This window comes from Eutrigla gurnardus (assembly GCF_963514095.1).
Source record: "Eutrigla gurnardus genome assembly, chromosome: 14".
Classification (NCBI taxonomy): domain Eukaryota; kingdom Metazoa; phylum Chordata; class Actinopteri; order Perciformes; family Triglidae; genus Eutrigla; species Eutrigla gurnardus.
In genome coordinates, this window is record NC_139937.1 from 21,705,909 (window position 1) to 21,727,727 (window position 21,819).

Consider the following 21,819-nt stretch of genomic DNA (forward strand, 5'->3'; position numbering starts at 1 on the left):
TCACAATTATGAGTATTCATATCCATTACACGCAGGTTTTCTTGAATAAATACTTCATATGTGGAAATCGGAGATGCATACGTCTGTTTTGTGTGATTTGGGCAGAGGGACCGGCCGCTGGCTGACGGACGTGTCGCCCCTGATCCCCCTGCTGGACAGCAACAGATGCACCCTCAGCATGAAGACGGTCCCGTGGGCGATGCCGTGGATCGTCTCCCTCAACCTGAGGTTCAGCGTCGGCAACCGCACGGGTGGCAGCTGTCCGGCGGGGAGTCAAAGTAAAACTTTATTTAAACAGTAGGGTGGAATCTGGGGATCGACGACAGTCAGAGCGACAATAGCTGATACTTTTGTCAATGTCATATTTGTATTGTTTTCCTATTAATCTATACATTTATTATTATTATTATTATTAGAACATTAATAGGCTAAATGTTATTTGAAAAATCCAATACATTTTTAATGCATGAATCAAACTATTCAGTTCAATAATTCAACAAAAAGATGATTCATCCTTTCTGCAGAAAGATAAGCTCCTTCAACGTGGAGATAAAAACTATGAGCATCACATGATGGTTGTAGCAGCGAACGGCAGCTGTGATGTTTCTCGATGCTCGGATCTGATCTGAGCTGCGACTGAAATAACGTGAACCCAGAAACATTTTCTGTCAGGATTTTTTTATTTTTTTTTAAAGCTGAGAGCTGGAATCTCTCTGCAGGAAGGAACCGTCTGTAAATAGTTACTGGAAGATATCTGGAGAAAATGACTCTCACAGCAAAGATGGAGCTTTTAGTTCCTGGAAATCCTTTGACTCAGCTTCCTTTTTAAAAAAAAAAAAATGAAGAATAGATTTTGTGTGATTGTGACGCAGAGGATGTTTGGGAATAAACTCTGTCGGGCTTAGAGACCGGACACCAGTGTGTTAGATCTAATGATTCTCAGGATTATTTTTATTAAGACATTTATGCTGTATGCATTACAGCACCTGATTGTTTTCATGGTTCACACAAAAATCTAAATTTCCTTATTTACGGATTCGTTTACTCCAAAAATCACAACAGAAAATAATATAATTCTGGAACGTTTTTTGACAAGATTAGTTACTGGTTACTTTGCAGATTCAGATCAATAACATAAAATATGATACATTTATGAATTATGATGTATTATTATGGACAAAGATAAGACTCACAATCTCCCAGGCAGCATAAATAAGAAGCTCGACCTCCACCAGCTGCTAAAACTATTATATATATATATATGAGAGTATCTTTTTACTTTATGTACTTTTAAGTAGTTTTGGAGGCTGATACATTTTTAAAAAACATTAAAAAAAATATTTCTCCAAAAATATTTCAGTTTTTTTCATGCACAGCATTTTCTTCTTCCTGCGCTCTTATTTTGTAAAGTAATAACTACGCAGACATGTTCCTGGTGTTGCAGGTTGCGGTGAGGAGAAGCTCCGCCCCTTCAGAGTGATGCCTCTGTACAGCGGGGGAACCTTCGACAAAAACTACAACAAGCGGTTCCAGCCGACCAAAGTCTTCGTCCCGCCGGCGACCAAGAAGGTAACGGCTCCGCCGCCGATCGCCGATCCCTCACAGGAAGTGGCGTCAGTCAGCAGCTGTGCGTCTCTCCTCAGGTGGAGCTCTACGCCGTCATCACGGCTCACGGCTACGACGACAACCGCTGTGGAGAGTTCTGCGTCACCTCGCACCACTTCCTGATCAACGGCGTCTTCAACAACACGCTGGCGTTCGATTCTGCAGGTGAGAAACGCTGAAGGAACGTCCAACATGACACCAACTTCATCAGCACTTTAGATGTTCAATGTAGATGTTTTCTTAGTTTTGTCACTTCAAGGAAAATGTTCAGGAAAATAAAAAGTTAAATGATTGATTTTTTATTATAAAGTTTTATTTTTTCGAAGGCACACATCCCACGTTATCAATCACCACCTTCACATACATGAACTGTATATTTGACACAAATGAAAATGACAGTAAAACGTATTTTCTATGTTGTTTTTATGTTGACGTCTTCATATCTTTTGTCCGACCATCATCCAAAAACCCAAAGATATTTCCTTCACAATGAAATCAAAGAAATCCTCACGTTTGGGAAACATTTTTAAGCATCTAAGAGTAAATTTCTTGTCAATGAATCCTCTCTTGATCGGCTAATTGATGAATTGGCCCCGAGGGCATCGAGCTGCTGATTGAAGGCTTATTTCTTGCACCGATTTGTCGTGTTTTCACTCCTTTCTGTGTTGACGGTGGTGAAACCAACAGGAAGTGCTCTGGGCTGCACTCTGCGGGTGAAAGAGGGCGCCGTACCCAACGAGCACGGCACGTGGCTGTACGGCCGAGGAGGCTGGTGCGACGGACTACAGGTGGACCCCTGGAGGACCGATGTCACCAGACAGGTAGACCACCACTTAAATGGCCCTTATTTAAGTCAAGCACCAAAAGTTAGAGAGACTCTTGTTAAAAAATGTATTCTTAAACTGGTTGTATCGATATGAAAGCAAAAAAGTAAAACCCACAAAGTAGATAAACGAGTCGTTTCTGTCTTCCAGCTGAACGCGACGGCGTTGGAGTCCAACTCCGTCGTCTACTTCGGCTTGTTTGAAGGGAAAGACCCCAATCCGTCCCGGGACCCCGGATACATCATCATGTCTTCTTTCCTTGTCTTCTACAAATGATGCCGCCCTATCAGACTTGTGATGTAAATTAATCTGTTGCTGTGAATGTACAATCGAAGTCAAAGATTAAATCTCTATTTTTCCTACAGCTTCCACTGTTTCCGTTACTCGTGCTGCCGTTCCGTGTACTCGGACGTCGACAGTTCAGCTTGTAAAAGATAAAAACGGTCGCACGACCTTTCATTTGCATTTTTTCCTCAAGACGTTTCCCTGAAGTCAACAAGAAGAGGCAGCTAAATGAGCTGAAGAGCCATTGTTCCGAGTGCAGCGGCCTCTTCTCACTAATTACATGTAATCGAGTCCGACTTGAAAGCTTGAAGAGAACAAAGTGCTCCTCGGGGAGTCATCTTCCTCTTTCTGCTCCTCATGGGATGTGATTCCTGTCAACTTCAGCAGCAGAATATCGTCTTCTCGCTGGCGTTTTGTTCTTTTCTTTTATTAGACGACCGATTAGTGAGGATGGGCCGACTGTCAATCTGCTGTTTCCACAATAGCAGCTCTTTGTTAGCAGCCGTGACGTAGCAGGTTTTCACCTTTTTGAGTCACAAAACGTTCCAGGTGTGTAGTTGAGTTCAAAATAAAGGCTGAGTTTGAAGATCGGTGCTGGAAGTAGGGTGTTAGGAAGTGGGAAAGGTGCCATTTCCCCCCAAACCCATCCCAGCTGGTGTGATTTCATCGCAAGAGGAAGTTCGGGAGGTTTTTACGTTTTTTAGAAATATAATATTATAATATATATAATCTATAATATTTAGAAATCCAGGCGCTGCTCTTTCTGTGATCCTGTATTGATGCAATGTGTTGTAGTGACACACAGATGCCACCAGAGGTCGTCGCAGTGTTTCAGTTATAGCTGTGAGTGTAGCGGTGCAGAGTTAAGGTGGCCTGGCATTTAAGGTGGACAACCCACCCCGGGCATATGTTTTATACCATTATATACCGACATATACTATATATTTAGAGGACTTTTTTTTGTTTTTGCTTCATTCTATACTCTTTTGCATGAAAATGATGGGTATTATTATAGGTAATGAATTACCTAACATGACGTTAATTTAGCATTCGATAGCTTTCTACCTCCAGCACAAGAAATTTAAGTTCATTTGATTTGATTTTTCCTTTTAATGACATTTCAAAAATATTAAAAAACATTTAGTAAAAATACATCATTGCATCATACATAGAGAGGGTTACTTTTTCTGAATAGAAAGGTTAGTGGTTAAAAAGTTTTTTTTTTTTAACTGTTGCATCACATGTATAATTAGCTTTAACCTTCACAATGAACAGAAACCCATCTGGCCAACAGGAAAAAACACATTTAAAAGCAGTTAGCTTAGTGAGAGAATTTAAAAACTGGTTTAACGATGTCTGTTTTACAACATTTGTTTCTTTTCCGTATCCATTGAAGTAGCTACAAGTTAAACAGGAAGTAGCAGACGTTGAAGTGATCGTCGTGGCAACGTCTTTATGACTGCGGGTCCACGAGCGCCTCAGACCTTGAAACAGGTTTCCCTGCAGCTCTTCTCGCTCTCAAACTGGTTGCCGTTTCCTTGACAACCTCCGAACCAGAACTGAGCGCAGGAGTTGGCCGTGGGGTCATAGTACCACTTTACCACGTAGTCCCGGCACGGTCCTGGATCCAGCGTGAGGCCGCATCGCTCCTCTGGAGACCACAAGAAAACAACGAGCGTCCGGTTTTACAAAGAGCTACAATGTCTATAGCCATGCTAGGTTAGCATGTTAGCCAACGTTTGATGATTAGTATTAAATACAAAGTATAGCTAAGGTTGATGTATTAGACAAACATTTTAATCATGATGCTACAGGAAAAGTTGAGGGATGACCAACATTATTACAGTTCATCCTCAGGGGAACATGAATGTGTGTCCCAAATTTCATGGCAATCAATCTGATAGTTGTTGACATATTTCACTCAAAAAAAGCTTATTTTAACGTCACAGTCACGATCAACAAAAATCATGATCCTCTGGGGACCAGGCTAAAACATCCGGCAGTGGCTGATCGAAGTCCTGCTGCAAAAGCTGTAGAATAATAATCGTATTCAGATAATTCAGCTTGTACATTTCAGATTCACGTTAAAAATCAGAAAACAAAGACAATGATGTTGTTACATTTGTGTTTATGTCCTTAAATTATGTGACTGTTGTTGTCTACATTATATCTCATTCCTGAATTCCTGTAAACTTATTGAACTCTTGTTGGATGGATTTTGGGATTTATACTTAACTAAGCATTGGTAGTTTATAGGCAGATTCAGTTCGAGGCTTTGAACTCATTGTCTCAACATTTTGTGTCTGTTTCTTTTTCCTTAATTGATTTTGAACGTTTTAACCAATCATTTCAGTCCTTCAGCAGTTACCTGTGTCATAGGTTTCAGAAGGCAGCGGTGGAGGAGTCGGAGGCAACGGCGGCGGCGGTGGCGTCTCCTCCACCGGCTTCAGGGTGGGACCCGCCGGCCCCATGGCGCCCGTCATCACCACGTGGCGGTTGGGGTCCTTCACATCAAACTGCCGCAGGAGCTCGGTGACGGGTCTGAAGGGTTCCCTGTCGAAGAACGGGAACCTCTGAGGGTCCGAGGAGGTCCTGTCGTCGGTCTCGGGTCTCTGCAGCGTGACGGGGTCTCTGTCGGGGTTTGATGCCGGAGGGCCGGGCTGAAACCGAGCAGAGGGCGTTTCAATCTGCTGCAACTTTATTTATCCGGGTAAGACGGCACAAACGTCACACCTGACGACATGGGGTCGAAAAACTACGAACTTTACCAGCACACAGGCACCAAAGGAAAAGCTTCATCCTCTGGGAACAATGAATCTCTGCACCAATCATGCTGATCTATGTATTTAGATGTTGAGCTATATTAATCGGATATATAAATAAAGATTTGGGCCGTATTTTGGCACCAGAGGAAAAGTCAGGAGATCACGAACGTCATGAGGATTCATCCTCTGGGAACAATGAATATCTGCACTTTTGTTGTGCCAATCCATTTATTAGATGTTGAGATATTTCATTGGATAAATAAAGATTTTGACCAGTTTTTGGTGCCAGGGGATCACTAAAGTCATTAGGGTTTATCCTCTGAGCACCATGAATGTATGATCAAAGTTTAGTGGCAATCTAACCAGCTTTTGGTGGACCGACCAACAGACCGACTGAACTGATTTGACTCCTCACCACGGCCTGAACCCTCCTGAAGTCTCCGGTGAAGGTGGGGGTGTCGGTATCCGTCCTGTATGGGGGTTCTCGGGCGTTACTGGAGACCTCGGGGGTCCCCGGAGGCTTTCCGGAGCTCGGCACGGAGCTGAACAAACGTCTTTCTCCGTCCTCGCAGACACGACTCAGCAGTTTTCTCTCCAGAGCTGCAACACCAAGAAGACAAAAATATACAGTTTTATACCCGTGTGACTTCAGGACAGTCACAGTTTGCTCATGAGCACCCGGGTAGTAGATGGTCTAGAAGATTGATTTTTCTTTTTCATCCATGGGCTTACAGGTACAGCTTTTAATAATAATAATAATAATATTAAATTTGTTTTGTTTGATTCTTGACTTTTGTAGTTTTGAACTTTAATCATTTTAGTTTTCTTTTATTCTCTTTGGCGGATCCCGAGGGCGGCTCACCAGGCAGTGTTTTGAAGTCGTCGATCAGGAACACGTGGTCGTCGTCGGGGTCCGTCGCCATGACACCGAGCTCCTTCCTGAACTCAACGTACTGTGGGTCGCTATCGTTGACCACGCCGATGACGAACGTCTCCACACCGCTTCGCTGAGCTTCCGACGCTGCGCTCTCCAGGCCGACAGCGTCCCTCTTGTCGGCTTGCCCGTCCGTGATGATGACGGCCATCTTCTTCACGCCCGGCCGCGCCGCCTTGAACACCTGGTTGGCGCGGTGGATGGCGCTGCCCGTGAACGTGCCCTCACCTAGGTAGGTCATGGAGCGGACCGCGGACTTGATCTCGTCGCGGGTGGCCTCCTGCCCGAGGGCGACCACCACCGTGTTGATGTGGCTGTAGAGGACGACCCCCACCCGGGTGGTGTCCCGGCTGACCGACGCCCGGTCGATCAGCGCATTCACAAAGTCTTTGATGACGTTGAAGTTGTCTGGGCCGACGCTCTCCGAGCTGTCGATCACAAAGACCAGCTCCAAGGGCGCTTGGCGGCAGGTGACTCCGCAGCCTGATGAAACCCAGAGACGGGTTATTGATACGTAAATGTAAATCATTCCAAATGTGGGAGTCTTGATTACTTACTGCATATAGATCGCACTATTTTGATGATTTCTTCCCTCTGCGAAAGACAGAAACGGTAAATATCAGGGTAATGTTGGAGCTTTCAGCTTTAACTCGATGGCGGTTTAATCCAAATCAGTTGGAAGAGTCTCTTATACACTAACTCCAATCCTAAACCTAACCCTTACCTGAACCATAACCCCAACCCTAACCTAATGGCAAATCTGGGGGGGTCCAAACAACTTTTTTTTAAAAGGTCAATATATGGTGGTGACGCCCATGAACAGTCAGAACTGAACATTTGCTACCTTCTGACATGATTTCCAGTGTAATGAGTGATGGTTTGTACTCACTGTGAATCCCGGGTCGCCCTTCTGTCCTGTCCTGCCCTGTGATTTGAATGTCATTTGTTAGTGGTTCAGGTATTAAGAGATTTCCTTGCCAGGTCTTAAATGGCTCTAAAAAAACCAAATCCAGTACCAAAGGTCCGGTTGCTCCGGTCCCTCCAGGTTCCCCTCTGTCCCCCCTTTTGCCCTTTTCACCTCTGAAGCCTCGCTCCCCCTGCAAGAGGAAACAAACAAAGTAATAAATAATAGATCCATATAAGCATGAATGCAGTTTACTGAGTTATCTTTCACTTTCGTTTCATGCATCCCCCCCCCCCCCCCCATTTTAGCGCAGTTCATTGTCACGTTGACTGTAGTTTATAATACAGGTTCCCTCTGCTGACTAAATTCTCACCTTGTCCCCCTGCAGACCTTCTCCATGAGGACCTCTGGGACCGGTGATGCCCTGAAATCCTGTTTCCCCCTGGAAACAAAGAGCACACAGTCCATCTCAAGGAGAACAAGATGGACGACGCCAATGTCCAAAAACAAAATTAGGCCGTTAGGCAGCTTTAGTTGTTGAATGCTGAAATAAACATGTTTTACTGTCTGGTACTGTGGCTCGATTATGGACAAAAACATATTACAGCTTTTCTCAAAGACCACTGAAAGAAATAAAAATGGTCTTTATGACATTTAGCTTTTCAAAGTAATTCTAGGCACATTTCTCTTTACTCTGATTTCAGTGTCTTTAGCCCAGAACTCACCGATCAAGATAAAGGCTCTAACACGGCTGGTAATAGACTGTAGTTACTGATTTTTAGAGACTCCACCGGCAGCTGCCTGTGTTACCTTCTGTCCTTGGATGCCCTCTCCAGGTAGTCCCTGTGCACCCGCTGGTCCCCTTTGGCCTACTGAACCCTGCAGGCAAATAAAACTGTAAAGGACACGGTATTCATATATTTTTTTTAAACAGGCAAACCATTATTTTAAAAGGGACACATTACCTTCGGACCGATTAGACCAATTCCAGCTGGTCCAACAGGTCCAGGGGGTCCAGGCAAGCCCCTGTCTCCCTGCACAGGAAACAGATTTTATGTTATTAATGTTGTTCTTTCAAATCAACGTAGCAGGATGGTCAAAGTGGCCCTGAGGTTTCACAGTAACGAGTATCGTCTGAGTTGTAACGTTACGAAGCTACATGAGTAACATTTAACAACTTAATGCTACAGAAGGAAAGCATGTTGCTGTTGTTGATTAATGACAACTTTGTTCTGCCCATTTTCTGTTAGCAGTGTAGCATTAAAGCATGGTGGGCTTGGCTAGCTAGCGATCCAACTAATGGACAGCTGGCTGGTTAGCTAGCTCTCTAATACCACCATGCTTTAATGCTACACTGGTTAGAGAATGAGCTTAACATCAAATGGATCTAATGGTCCCCAGAGAAGGAAAAGCTAGCTACCTAGCCATCCGCTCTCTTCCTGTCACATCACTTTACAGCATCACAACTAAAATACAATCGCCATTTTCTTTTGTAGTTTTCAAATGACCACAGGAAACAGTTCAGTGTCTGTTCTGTGAGAATGTGAACTTTGACCTTTGTTCCAGGTAAACCGACGCCATCTGATCCGGTCTCTCCCTTCAGACCAGGCGGTCCCGGAAGTCCCTTTAGAAATATGGTGTGGTAAAAAGAGAGAAATCACACAGTGTAGGGTTTAAAACGATAAAGTGATGTAGGTTGAGACTCACAGTGGGACCCGGGTACCCGTCACCTTTCAGTCCTGGTGTTCCCAGAGGCCCTGCAGACCCTCTGTCCCCCTACGAAAACAAAACACTCAGAACTTTTCGTGGGAGGATTGGTGAAGAGTAAAACCTGAACCTGGACTCACCTTGGGTCCAGGTAAACCCATCCCTGGCTCTCCTATGACTCCAGCTGGACCCTGTTGACCCGGTTCTCCCTGATTTTAAAAACCAAAGGTTGGTTAGTTGCTGCAGTTGACGGTTACATTCAGTGTTTGTTTGCACCACATGGGCTTACTGGACCTTGGCACCGGCTAAACCCCTCCCTGGTGGTCCGGTAACACCTGATGGCCCCATAATTCCTGGTTCCCCCTGAAAAAGAAACCACTTGTCAGACTAATGTGAGACAAAGGGAACCAGGTGGGACTTCTGTAGTTTCATTGTATTTACCTTTGAACATTTCTTTTCTGATGGGGAAGTCTTTGTTTATTTGCAGCACTATTGATATATTTAAATCAAATTCTCTTCCACCTCTTGTTTAGCATATTTTCACATGAAATTATTGTTTTTTTTTTTTATCTTCTTACCTTCGCCCCCATCGGCCCCACAGGACCGACTGCACCTGGTGGTCCTCTGGTCCCCCTGTCCCCTCGGTCTCCCTGCAACACAAAACTGTTGCTCGTATTCAAGCTTCAACTTTACAGCTAAGTGTTAAAGTCATCTTAGTAGCTAACAAGCATTGGTAGCTTGGTAGTGACCTGTCAATCAGCAGGTAAACCCCGCCCCCTAAAGCATCCTCTGCTTTCTGGTCTGGTGGACTCTAAATGGTAGCTATCTAAATTGACCATAATGTACTAAATGAACATCATGCTGGATTGAAGAAGACTTGAAACTAGAGTTCATGTTTACAATGTTTACTGAGATAATAAATCAAGAGAGAAGTAGGACCATTTTCTCATAGACTTCTATACAACCAGAGTGAGTCGCCCCCTGGTGGCCAGCAGAGAGAATGACAGTTTAAGGCACTTCAGTTTTAGCTTCACTTCTCAGAACCGGATGTTGCCGTCTGTCTTCTATCCAACAATGTAAAATGTGGGTTACCTTCCCTCCAGGTGAGCCTTTGCCAGGAGCACCGTCGGATCCTCTGGACCCCGGTAACCCGATGTCACCCTGCCGTCATTTGAAGATCAATTAAGCAGCAGATTGGTAAGAATATTAATATATTATTTATATATGAAAAGGAGAAACAAGTTTTTCGTGACCGTTACCTTTTGTCCCGGGGCTCCATCCTCTCCTGAGTCACCTGGTATACCTGGTAGCCCCTCGGACCCCGGGTCGCCCTGGGGGCAGGAAAGTGAAATGATTGTTATTATTAAATTATTTTTGTAGGATCTCATTGGACCGTTGCGTTAATGTTCGGAGGACTTACTTTCGGTCCTGGCTCTCCGAACCCTCTCTCACCTAGCAGTCCGGGGTCACCTGGGAGGCCCTGATTCCCCTGAACGCAACATTCACACGGATAGTTAGGATGCAGAAAGTTAAATAGGAGCCTTAAATGAACTGTGAAATATCAGATTATACATGATTGACGACTGATTTAAACTCCCAGGTGTTTATTTGAGTGACAGGACAGCTGTGTTTGTGTGATTTTAAAATATGCAAAAACGATTTAGATGCAATCAGACGGAGAATCAGCAGAATGTCGATCACAATCAACATCAGAGTCTCTGATTGTGAGACAAACATCCTCCACACTCGCTCCGGTCTCACCTTCTGGCCCGTTATTCCAACACCTTGTGGTCCTCTGGGGCCTGCAGGTCCGGCTGGACCCTGATCTCCCTGTGAGACGCAAAACGGATCACACAAAGTGATTTGAAACTTTGGTTTTCTGGTCTTTTCTAAATCAGAAAGTGGTGGAAGAAGAATCCGGATCCTTTTACTGAAGTGAAAGTACAAACACCACACTGTACTTTTACTTAAATCCAAGTATGCAAGTATTATCAGAAAAAAAAGTATGAAAAATAAAAGATCTCTCTTAGTGTATATGATGTTTTTGGATTCATATATTACATTTTGACTACATATATGACCCACTTACTTAATACTTACTCATGTTTACACCGGTGAAGTAGTCCTTTAAAAACCTAAGAATTTTGCATATAAATGCAAAAACACTTCATGGTTGCACCGTTTACTCCTTTTATTTATTTTAAGTAGGAATTTTGTGCAATTTGTAGGTCAAACAAACGTTTTTGGCTCTGGGTCATTTTGACAGCATTTCCCACTATTTAAAGCTTTTTTTGTCAACCAAATTAAAAAAATAATCACCAAATTGATCCATAATACATTTGTTCAAAATAGTCCTGCTTTTACATGAATGTACGTGTAATAAAACACTGCTGTATATCAGTATCAAATGGGATTTTTTTTATGATGATATGATTTATGATTTAAGTAACATTTTCAATGAAGCACTTTGACTTGTAGTATTTTACTGAGGTAAAGGATCTGAATACGTAAAGGATCTGAATACGTACAGTTTGCCGGATTTTCAGCACCTAACAACAGTCTGACATCCATTAATACCTTTTCTCCTTGAAGTCCTAGACCAGCAGCACCAGGTGGACCCAGAAACCCCGGCGGTCCGTGACTTCCCTGAGAAGAGAGAAACCGTAATCAAAACGCCGGATCTGTATCCGAGTACTAGTGACCTGGTGAGTGAGCACTAACATTGATTTGATCACGGATCACAATTAAAAAAACACTTGATCGTGGTGAATTTCTATTCATTTCATAAACCAACACTTTGGTGCCATTTTAAGCACATTTTGGCGACTATCGGGATAACGTTGTGAATCGTGATTATTCTGGCTGAGATGATAATCGTGATATGAAATATTTGTGTCGTGCCTCGTGAGTCCTCAAAGCATCGTGCACGTTTCAGTGTCTGCAGACTTGAACTCACCCTGTCACCTTTGACCCCGATGCCAGCGAGTCCACGGTTGCCACGGGGACCCTCGTGCCCTCGATCACCCTGAAACAAAGGGTGGAAAGTGTGACATCACAATCCAGTTTTTACTGAGGCGGTTTAAAACTCGACCCACCTTCGGCCCTGGAAGCCCCTCTCCAGGCGGTCCGGGGTTCCCTTGAGCTCCAGCTGGTCCTGGGGGACCCTGGAATAAAACAAACGTTTTTTATTAAACATGTGGAGGCTTCAGTAAATGAATAAATAAAACGGTAAAGAAGCAGCTGTGAGACGAAGTGGTGCCTGTTGTGTGCTGCAGGTGGCAGCAGTGGTTTGAAAAAACAACTTTGGTTCCCAGGAATCCTGGACCGGGATACAAAACTGGTCTCTTTACATTTATTTATTTTAACGGGACAGATTTCATCAGTGTCGCTTCCCCCTGTTTTAAATATGTAATTATGCACTAGACCGTGAATTGTCAGTACAAGATGAGAACATCATCATACTCACTGTGAGTCCTGGTTCTCCTACCCCAACAGGACCAGTGGGACCAGATCTTCCCTGGATGCCCTTTTCACCCTGTAAGCATCAAACAGCACCAGTCAACAACTTGCGAAGATTATGAACTTTTTTTTATGGTAATGTTAATATAAGATATTTACTTTGCCTCCTGGGAATCCGATACCGATGTCCCCCGGGGGTCCAGAAGCACCGGCGGGTCCTCGGTCCCCCTGAGACAGGTAAACCAGTTCAGAGGTCATGAGTCAGTTCAATAATGAGCACCTTATGCTATAAAGGGAGCGGACGTAGTCATGGTAACGTCAATAGATGTTGTTTTTTGCCACCATGAAGGAAGTGACCATATTTGAACTGTGAAGGAGCGACGGGTGGATCTGATGAGCACAAGCAGCAGAGTGGAACCCTGAGCAGCACCCTTACTGGATCTGGATCCATGTGGATTCTGGTGTGACGCTGCTAATAAAGCTTCATAATTCAAGGTCAGCTTTACAACTAAGTGTTAAAGTCATCTTAGTAGCTAACTAGCATTGGTAGCGTGGTAGCGACTCGTCAATCAGCAGGTAAGCCCCGCCCCCTAAAGCAAAAAAGACTTGAAAATAGAGATTGAGAAACTCATGTTTACAATGTTTACTGAGATAATAAATCAAGAGAGAAGTAGGACCATTTTCTCATAGACTTCTATACAACCAGAGAGGAGTCGCCCCCTGGTGGCCACCAGAGTTTTTGTTTGAAATTTAATAAAAATACGTTTTGATTCCTGCAGGTTCCTGCGATATATATATCCTCATGAATCCACTTATTTAAGAACAGTTCAACTAAATACCCATATAAGCCCAACCTCTTCACACCTTGACGTAACAATTTATAATCGTAATGTTACATCCTGCAATAATTTACATGCAAATTATTCTCCAAGAATAATCTCAACCTCACATTTGTTTGATATATTTGTCAGGATTTTAACGGCGATTCATTTCTCCACGGGTAATTAAGTAATCTGTCCTCTCGCCACACTTCAAATGCTCACAAAACAGATTTCACTAAAATAGTGAAACTGTTGAAATGTCACAGTGAAGCCAAACGGCCTGAATCTTGTTTCCACCTGTTCCGGCTGTTAGGAGATAAAGAGCCGTCCTCTGTTCCTTCTGTAAAACTTGCTCTCTGGATTTTTTCCTGGATGCTATAAATCACATTACACTTCGTCTGCATAAAGACGTCTTTGTTGGAAAAGCTATGGGACCGATGTGGCGATGGAGGCACCAGCATCTTATTAGCCCTGGGCTCACATTTAAAAGGTCACCTCTTATGTTGCCCCAGATGTTGACTGGGAAAGTGGAAGTTCCACTTTTCACAGGAAAAATAACCCCAAATTTTCTGATATGAGCATTAAAGGAATAGTTCAACATTTTAGGAAATATACTTTTTTATAGTTTTTATGCTAAGCTAAGCTAAGTTAGCTGGCTTTAGCTCCATACTTAATGCAGAGCACCAGCTGCTTCCTCTTTCACAAAATATCAAGCTCCATTTATGGAATAACTGTCTGGAAACTTTTAGTGCAGAAAAGACACATTTCATTGGAGGTCTTGGGGGAACCTTACTTTGGGTCCTGCCGGGCCCTCGGGTCCCACGTCTGCCGGTGGTCCTGTCGCACCCTGCAAAACAAAATTCAAAATCTCATATCAACAGCAACATTCATTTTTCTTCATTTTGAGTCAAAACTCTCATCAAAACGAGGCCCGAGGTCAAGACCAACCCACCAAACACTGAAATCACCCAAAATCAACACTCGCTGCTTTCATGTGGTTCGATTCTCAGGCCGAGTTCGTAAAAATAACGCGTTGTTCTGACCGTGTGCCAGTGGTGCAGCGGAGGAAGAGTGGTGCTGGGCGGCCAGGTCCACGCAACTAATCCCACCGCACAAAGTCTGTTCCCGCAAAAGAATAATATCCTGCAAGCCTGGATTCACCGCCATGGAGGGCCACATTAGCATCCGGATTAGCCCTAATCCGATATTCACATTCCATTAGTGCAGAGCAGAATAAGAGACAAATTCCACTTCCATTTTTCATATTGGACAGTGAAGGCAGCGTCTGATGTCTGTGTCAGAATCATCAATCGGCAGTAAACTAAGGAGAGGTGAATTTGATAAAAAAACGAGAAGATATCACCACCAAACCTTTAAAGTTGATCACCAACATTAAGACCTTTATTTTTTGTGTTGCATGTTTTCTGAAAATGTGTGTTTAAATATGCAAATTATGCATTATCTTGAATTAAATTCGCCTTATTCCCCCGAAAAACAGAAATCTGAACATTTAACAATCCTGATTCAAATATTCTTCCTTTTATTTGGATAAATGTATTAAGGTTTTTACAGAAGCATACCTCTCTTACATACATTTTCACCATATTGTTTGTGACGTAATATGACATAAATCAAGCTGTGAGTGATAAATATGAACAAACTTCTTTAAAACCCTACAACATGTTTACAATCTTAGATTAATTTTCCCATCAGGCTGTGCTGCAGCAGCACTTCTCAGCCTCTCTTTCTGAAACGCTCTGTTTGACCTTCTGCCCCTCCCTCCCAAAAAGCCAAGTCTGCTCTGATTGGCCAACCTCTTAGCGTGTTTTTCTGAAATGCCCCGCCCCCTCACCATAACCAGGTACAGGGAGTTGTTCTGCTGAGGAATAGTGATTAGTGACTCACTTTGTTTGAGGGTGATACAAACTAACGGCTGGACTATTAATACTAAGGTATGATGCTAATTTGTTGCTTGGTGACGTCACCAGTTTACGGAAGAGCTAAAGGAAAGGGAAGAATGAGAAAAGCGTAAAAATCCTCATTTAAACGTTTGATAAAAAGAAGGTTTCTGCGCCGTACCACTTCTCCTTTCATTCCTATCTGGCCTGGAGGCCCCTCCGGTCCCTGCAAAAAACAAAAAAAATATGAATTAATTCGAGAAACCGAGTGTATTGGTTGAAATGATGAAGTTAGTAATGCTCATACAGTGTCGCCCTTTTCCCCCGGAGTGCCACAGTCTCCTCGCTCCCCCTAGAAGACCAAACACAAGATGAGCTCCTCCGCTTGTTTTCTCAGGGCATAAAAAAATAAACAGATAGGATCGTCATTGGTCGGAAAAATCTAAATTAAATGAAAGGGCCACTGATGCACCATGGGAATGTGGTTTAGGCAGGCAAAAGGGTTCATCGTCCATGCAACGTTTCTGTGTTTGCTATGATTAATTTATATATATATATATATATATAAGGTATGTTTTTAATGTATATTTTTATATATATATATTATACAAAAAATATACATATAAATATAAATACATATATAAATGTTTTGTTTTGTATTTGACCCATATTTTAAACAAAATAATGGTAATTACCAAAAACGGTATACAACAAGAAAATAATTAAACTAAACAAATAAAAAAAAATGAAGAAAAATGTATTTATAAACATAAAAAATAAATAAAACATATAAAGAAGAAGCTCCTACAGGCATGAAGCGGACCGTCACCCACCTTGTTTCCTTTATAACCTGGATGTCCCTGTAAACGGTGAAACACATTTAAAATCTCATCTAATAAGAAGCTTTATTATAGTTATTAGATCAAATTATTTCTTTATTGTAATGTTTTTACCTCCAGACCATCACCTCCAGGCCGCCCGTTCGATCCCGGCTCCCCCTTTTAGAAATCAAACAAACCGCGTCACAGTGAGCTGCATGACATCATCAGACACGTCGGCGTGGTCATGTGACGCTGACTCACCCTCGCTCCTTTTACACCAGGGATCCCTCTGAAGCCGGTGTCTCCCTTCCTGCCCTGGAATCAGTCACACAGCCATGAAACACACACTCCCTATAATTATTATACACTTGCTTTATTAATGAGACTCACTGGTGCTCCTTGAACGCCTTGCTCTCCTCGCTCACACAGACACACTTGAGCCTGAGGACACTGAGAGAGAGAGAGAGAGAGAGAGAGAGAGAGAGAGACAGAGAGAGTTAATGCAACCATTGATACTCAATAATTGTAGAAAATGCTTGAAACGCACTGAAAGACTCACCCCTTCTAATGCAACGGCACCCTGAATGCAAAACATGAGAAAAGAACATGTTAGAGGTCGTTCATTCACCCTCAGAAAAAGACACATTTATTAGATATTTTCATTATTATTATTATTATTATTATTATTATTATTATTATTATTATTATTATTATTATTATTATTATCTGCTCTTGACACTGTTACCTTTCTTACATGCTTTAATTAATTAATAATAAAGCACATTTCTGTAAAGCAGCACAAGCCATCTCTCTCTCTCTCTCTCTCTCTCTCTCTCTCTCTCTCTCTCTCTCTCTCTCTCTCTCTCTCTCTCTCTCTCTCTCTCTCTCTCAGGTCCTGGCCTGCAGATATTTGACATTTCTGTCTGTGTGTGTTTGGAAAATGCAAAGCAGGCGGGGAATCCCCTTCGTGCAGACTGCGATGTGAACCCGCCGTGAGGACAGACAGTGCCGGAAGAGTGGATCCTTCGTGCTCCTCAAGTGTGTGGAAGAAAAGAGCTACAGAGTTTGTTTTTTTGCACCTTTAACCAAACTCAGTGGATGAGAAAAATCAGATAGTGATACAGTATGGTTGTTATCAAAGGCTGCAGATCAATTGCGCTGCTCCCCTGAAGCATCTTCCGGCTTCCCAGACTGTTTGACTGGTGTTCTCTTAATGTTAGCAATAGTTATGACCTTTTAAAAAATGAGTTGCTAAAACAACGATACAGTATTTCACAAGAAAACCACAACACTTGGACTCTAAATGGACCATAATGTACTAAATGAACATCATGCTGGATTGAAGAAGACTTGAAACTAGAGATGGAGACCATAAACTCATGTTTACAATGTTTACTGAGATAATACATCAAGAGAGAAGTAGGACCATTTTCTCATAGACTTCTATACAACCAGAGAGGAGTCGACCCCTGGTGGCCAGCAGGGAGAATGCAGGTTTAAGGCACTTCAGCTTGGCTCCACTTTTAGGATTTGAAATCACTTTTAAAAAAGGATTTTTCCAAATTGCTTTTCTTTGTTTTCATGTTTTATGAGATTTAAGTTCATCATGTTCTCATATTTTAGCATTTAGTTTGACTCCCTTTATGTTTTAAATCTGTTTGAAGCACTTTGTTACGATGTATTATTAGATATGTATTATTATTATTATTATTATTATCCACAAGCTGATGTGTCGGTGGGAGTTTACTATCATGACTTTCTACCATCGTTTCCTGCATTTTGGATTAAAATAAACACATCGTTTGTCATGTCCTCCCAGGTGCCATCTTAACGGAGGTCATCTCTCCCTCGTGAGGTCATCTCTCCCTCGTGAGGTCATCACTCACCATCTCTCTGAGCATCTTCTCCTCCAGCTGAGGGTCGAGAAGACTCTGGACAAACTGCTGAGCCGGCGTGCTGGCGACGGCCCGCAGCTTGGCGTTATTCTGACTCTGCTGACTGATGTCCGACAAACCCACAGCGAAGAACTTTGTGCCGTGACCTTTGGCCTCGGCGGCGGCCGCGATCACGTCCGGGTTGCGGGGATGGTCGACCCCGTCGGTCATCAGCACCGCCACACGGATGCTGTCCGCCGGCGTCTCCTGCACCAGCAGCTGCGAGGCGTTGGCGATGGCGTAGCTGCTGTAGGTGCCGTGGCCGATGTAGGTCATGGCGCTGACCCGGCTGTGAAAGGAGTCCAGGTCCTTCCAGGCCGAGAACCGGTGCTCCACCGACACCGAGCTGCTGTACTGAAGCGCGGCCATGCGCATCTTCAGCGTCCAGCCGGACACCTGCAGCATGGAGAGGCGGGTGCTGAAGCTCAGCACAAAGTCCTTCTGCTTCTCAAACAACACGATCGTGGCGCTCTCCGAGCTGTCCAGGATGAACGCCACCTCCAGGGAACACATCAGACCTGCAGGGGGGGGAAGAGTCCTCGGCTTAATGCAGGGGTTCACTAGAGAGGTTCACTAGAGAGGTTCACTAGAGACAGATTCACTAAAGAGTTTCACGAGAGAGGTTCACTAGAGACAGGTTCACTAGAGAGGTTCACTAGAGACAGATTCACTAAAGAGTTTCACGAGAGAGGTTCACTAGAGACAGATTCACTAAAGAGTTTCACGAGAGAGGTTCACTAGAGACAGATTCACTAGAGACAGATTCATTAGAGATATTCACGAGGTATTCACTAGAGGCAGATTCATTAGAGATTCTCACGAGATATTCACTAGAGATTCACTAGAGGCAGATTCATTAGAGATACTCACGAGATATTCACTAGAGATTCACTAGAGACAGATTCATGGAAATATTCACGAGATATTCACTAGAGACAGATTCACTAGAGAGGTTCACTAGAGACAGGTTCACTAGAGAGGTTCACTAGAGACAGATTCACTAGAGACAGGTTCACTAGAGAGATTCACTAGAGACAGATTCACTAGACAGATTCATTAGAGATATTCACGAGATATTCACTAGAGACAGATTAATTTGAGATATTCACTAAAGAGGTTCACTAGAGAGGTTCACTAGAGACAGATTCACTAGACAGATTCATTAGAGATATTCACGAGATATTCACTAGAGACAGATTAATTTGAGATATTCACGAGAGGTTCACTAGATAGGTTCACTAGAGACAGATTCACTAGACAGATTCATTAGAGATATTCATGAGATATTCACTAGAGACAGATTCAATAGAGATATTCACTTGAAAGATTTCACCAGGGAGTTTCACGAGAGATTCACGAGAGATATTCATTAGAGATATTCCTGAGATATTCACTAGAGAGATTCACAAGATGGATTCATTAGGCAAATTCACTAGAGAGATTCACTAGAGAGATTCACTACAATGTAGAGGAAGAGAGTCTGGAGAAGGTTCTCGACAGAGAAGTCAAATTAAGTATTAATTAAACAGTTCTACTCCTGAGCAACATGCAGGGAACGATCACTAGATGAGTTGATTAGATAAGCAACTATATATAACTATACTACATTTCAGTGTTTTGTTGGTCAGAAAACGAGCGACATCAAGAATTCACCTTTGACTTTCACCAGAGGGTTGTGATCGTATACTGTAATGCAAAAGAATCTGAATTTAAATCACCATTTATCTCTTGAACTCTGTAAATGACCTGTATGTTTTCTCACATTAAACAAAATATGCTATAAATGTTGCACAAATGTTGAGTCTGTTAGACCCAAACAATCCAGCGGCAGAGCTTCACCACCAACATGTGGAAACCTTGTTTAAAAGAGTCACCGTTTCCTCCGTCGTCATGCAGCCTGTAGCTGTTCCTGCGTCCTGACTTCCTCCTCTGGCCCGCGGCCTCGTGAACCAGAGCCAGCAGCAGCAAGCAGAGCCCCAGTCCTCCCCTCAGGTTTCCCCTCGGCAACATTTTCAACCTTTTTTTTTTGGAGAGAAAACAATTTAAGAGACAAAGAAATGCACATGCAAAGCACGAAGTTTCAGTCAGATTCACTATTATGCATCCTACTCACCAAACAAACAGACCTGGGAAGTCTCTGACACTAATGATAACATCTTAATTCATTACAATAACACCGCTAGTGTGCTTTATTAAAATGACAAAATGTGTGAATGAAAAGCCAGAACATTACTGTGCAAACATCATAAACAAAATGCTGAAACTTTTAAATAATCTGCAAAATAACAGAGTTCATGCACATTAAATAATAATATCTATATTAAGCAAACAAACAAAGGGTTAATGACTCATCTAAGCTGTTGCCATACTAAAGTTATAATTAAAACTGCAACATGACACTACAAGTAAACAAATTAAGGGTATGAGACATGCAACAAAAACAAGTGGTTTTACCTAGAATGTCATTGAGCTGCAGTCAGTGCTTGTAGTCCAGCTGTGGCTCTTTGGGCGGCATTGTGAAGTCCTCCAGACCGGGCTTGAGGCAGACTGAGGACCATCGGTGAGCTGCTGTGCTGTGTGTTTGTAGCCGGGGGCTCTGGGGCCGCTCCAACATTTTTAGCTCGGGGGTCCAGTTCAGTGCTGGGCGACTGACCCAAAGGACTTTATTTTCCCCTGTTGTGTCTGTGGCTGCTCACTGACACCATAACTCCCTGCAGCAATAATACAATAGACTTTATATACTACCATATAATATAAAATAAAGCACCCTAGGAAATGTACTCTTTAAGAAACATGAAGGAGCATCGTTGTGGTCCATTGTGTCTCATCTCACGGATCTGTGTCAGTATAACTGGGTTAATACAGTTGTTTTCTGTGTGTTTTGGGCCGTTTGCATGGAGATTAGTTTGTTCTGCTGTTTTGAAAATCCCAAATGAGATTTTTATGTGTTGCTGCCCACGAATGTAAAAACCAGATGTAGTATGATTCTCATACACAATGAAGAGATGAACCTTTTTGTAGTAGTAGTAGTAGTAGTTGTAGTTGTAATAGTAATAGTAGAGTAGTTGTAGGAGTAGTTGTGGTAGTAATAGTAGTAGTAGTTGTAGGAGTAGTTGTGGTAGTAATAGTAGTAGTAGTTGTAGTAGTAATAGTAATAGTAGAGTAGTTGTAGGAGTAGTTGTAGTAGTTGTAGTAGAAGTTGGATTAGTAGTAGTAGTAGTAGTTGTAGTAGTAATAGAACGGTAGTTGTAGTAGTAGTAGTTGTTGTTGTTGTAGTAATAGTAGGCCTACAGTTGTTGTAGTAGTAGTTGTGGTAGTAATAGAAGTAGTAGTAGTAGTAGTTATAGTACAGAGGTTGTAGTAGTTGGATTAGTAGTAGTAGTAGTAGTAGTAGTAGTTGTTGTTGTAGTAGTCATAGTACAGTAGTTGTAGTAGTAGTAGTTCTGGTAGTAATAGTAGTAGTAGTAATAGAACGGTAGTTGTAGTAGTAGTTGTAATAGTAGTAGTAATTTTTGTAGTAGTAGTAATAGTACAGTAGTTGTAGTAGTAGTAGTAATAGTAGAAATAGTAGTTGTAGTAGACTACTACTACTAGACTACTAAGTCTACTTGTAAATTGCAAGTAAAGCTTTATTATTAGATTACTTTCCATAAAGAATATGTAGGGAACTTATTTGTACAGCACATTTCATACACAAGGCAGTCTAAACATTTTTTTTAAAAACTGTTAATTCTTTATCTCAGTCTCAGATATTCTGATGATTAATTCAACCAGTTGTTTTCCTTTTTCCTCTCTGTGTATTTCCGCACCGTGGCGTTACGGCGCCCTCTGGTGGTGAACTGTACGCGTAGCACCCGCGCCC

General features: G+C 42.6%; 2 protein-coding genes across 4 annotated transcripts in view; one reads left to right on the top strand and one right to left on the bottom strand.

Annotated features, from left to right (window-relative positions):
* LOC311024063 (uncharacterized protein) overlaps positions 1–2,791 on the top strand; it is an 11,275-nt gene extending 8,484 nt beyond the window's left edge. Inside the window, exons 8-12 of one of the 2 annotated variants that reach the window (XM_084026256.1) lie at positions 106–251; positions 1,445–1,569; positions 1,644–1,770; positions 2,293–2,426; positions 2,580–2,791. In XM_084026256.1, the coding sequence (XP_083882382.1) occupies positions 106–251; positions 1,445–1,569; positions 1,644–1,770; positions 2,293–2,426; positions 2,580–2,705 (658 nt within the window). In that variant the 3' untranslated portion in view covers positions 2,706–2,791. Of the gene's footprint in view, positions 1–105; positions 279–1,444; positions 1,570–1,643; positions 1,771–2,292; positions 2,427–2,579 lie in introns of both variants that reach the window. The other variant, XM_084026255.1, reaches the window with a different exon arrangement.
* A 1,037-nt stretch (positions 2,792–3,828) lies between these two features.
* col28a1b (collagen, type XXVIII, alpha 1b) lies at positions 3,829–20,568 on the bottom strand. 2 transcript variants are annotated; one of them, XM_084027892.1, is made up of 36 exons: positions 20,412–20,568; positions 19,832–19,974; positions 19,611–19,643; positions 17,910–18,475; positions 16,583–16,603; positions 16,414–16,473; positions 16,285–16,338; positions 16,156–16,200; positions 16,036–16,062; positions 15,510–15,554; positions 15,384–15,428; positions 14,098–14,151; positions 12,643–12,711; positions 12,491–12,559; positions 12,120–12,188; positions 11,981–12,049; positions 11,602–11,670; positions 10,786–10,854; positions 10,445–10,513; positions 10,284–10,355; positions 10,117–10,185; positions 9,603–9,674; positions 9,319–9,387; positions 9,165–9,233; positions 9,025–9,093; positions 8,873–8,941; positions 8,283–8,351; positions 8,128–8,196; positions 7,691–7,759; positions 7,430–7,510; positions 7,303–7,338; positions 6,971–7,007; positions 6,342–6,896; positions 5,895–6,079; positions 5,083–5,374; positions 3,829–4,365 (listed from the first exon to the last, which is right to left on the bottom strand). In XM_084027892.1, exons 2-36 carry the CDS (start codon positions 19,965–19,967, stop codon positions 4,193–4,195), a joined length of 3,624 nt encoding a protein of 1,207 aa, XP_083884018.1. In that variant the 5' UTR covers positions 19,968–19,974; positions 20,412–20,568; the 3' UTR covers positions 3,829–4,192. The 2 variants fall into 2 exon arrangements, with proteins under 2 accessions (XP_083884018.1, XP_083884019.1); XM_084027893.1 differs by lacking the exon at positions 19,611–19,643 and having other exon boundaries at positions 20,412–20,567.
* Between the last annotated feature and the right edge of the window lie 1,251 nt (positions 20,569–21,819).

What these genes read in the sequence shown, in the direction of transcription:
- col28a1b (XM_084027892.1), bottom strand. Translation starts at nt 19,967, where the DNA reads ATGTTGCCGAGGGGAAACCTGAGGGGAGGACTGGGGCTCTGCTTGCTG. An exon ending in TAGGACTTCAAGGAGAAAAG is followed by an intron (nt 10,855 to 11,601) that starts GTATTAATGGAT and finishes TGCGTCTCACAG; the next exon opens with GGAGATCAGGGTCCAGCCGG. An exon ending in AGGGCGACCCGGGATTCACA is followed by an intron (nt 7,008 to 7,302) that starts GTGAGTACAAAC and finishes TGTCTTTCGCAG; the next exon opens with AGGGAAGAAATCATCAAAAT.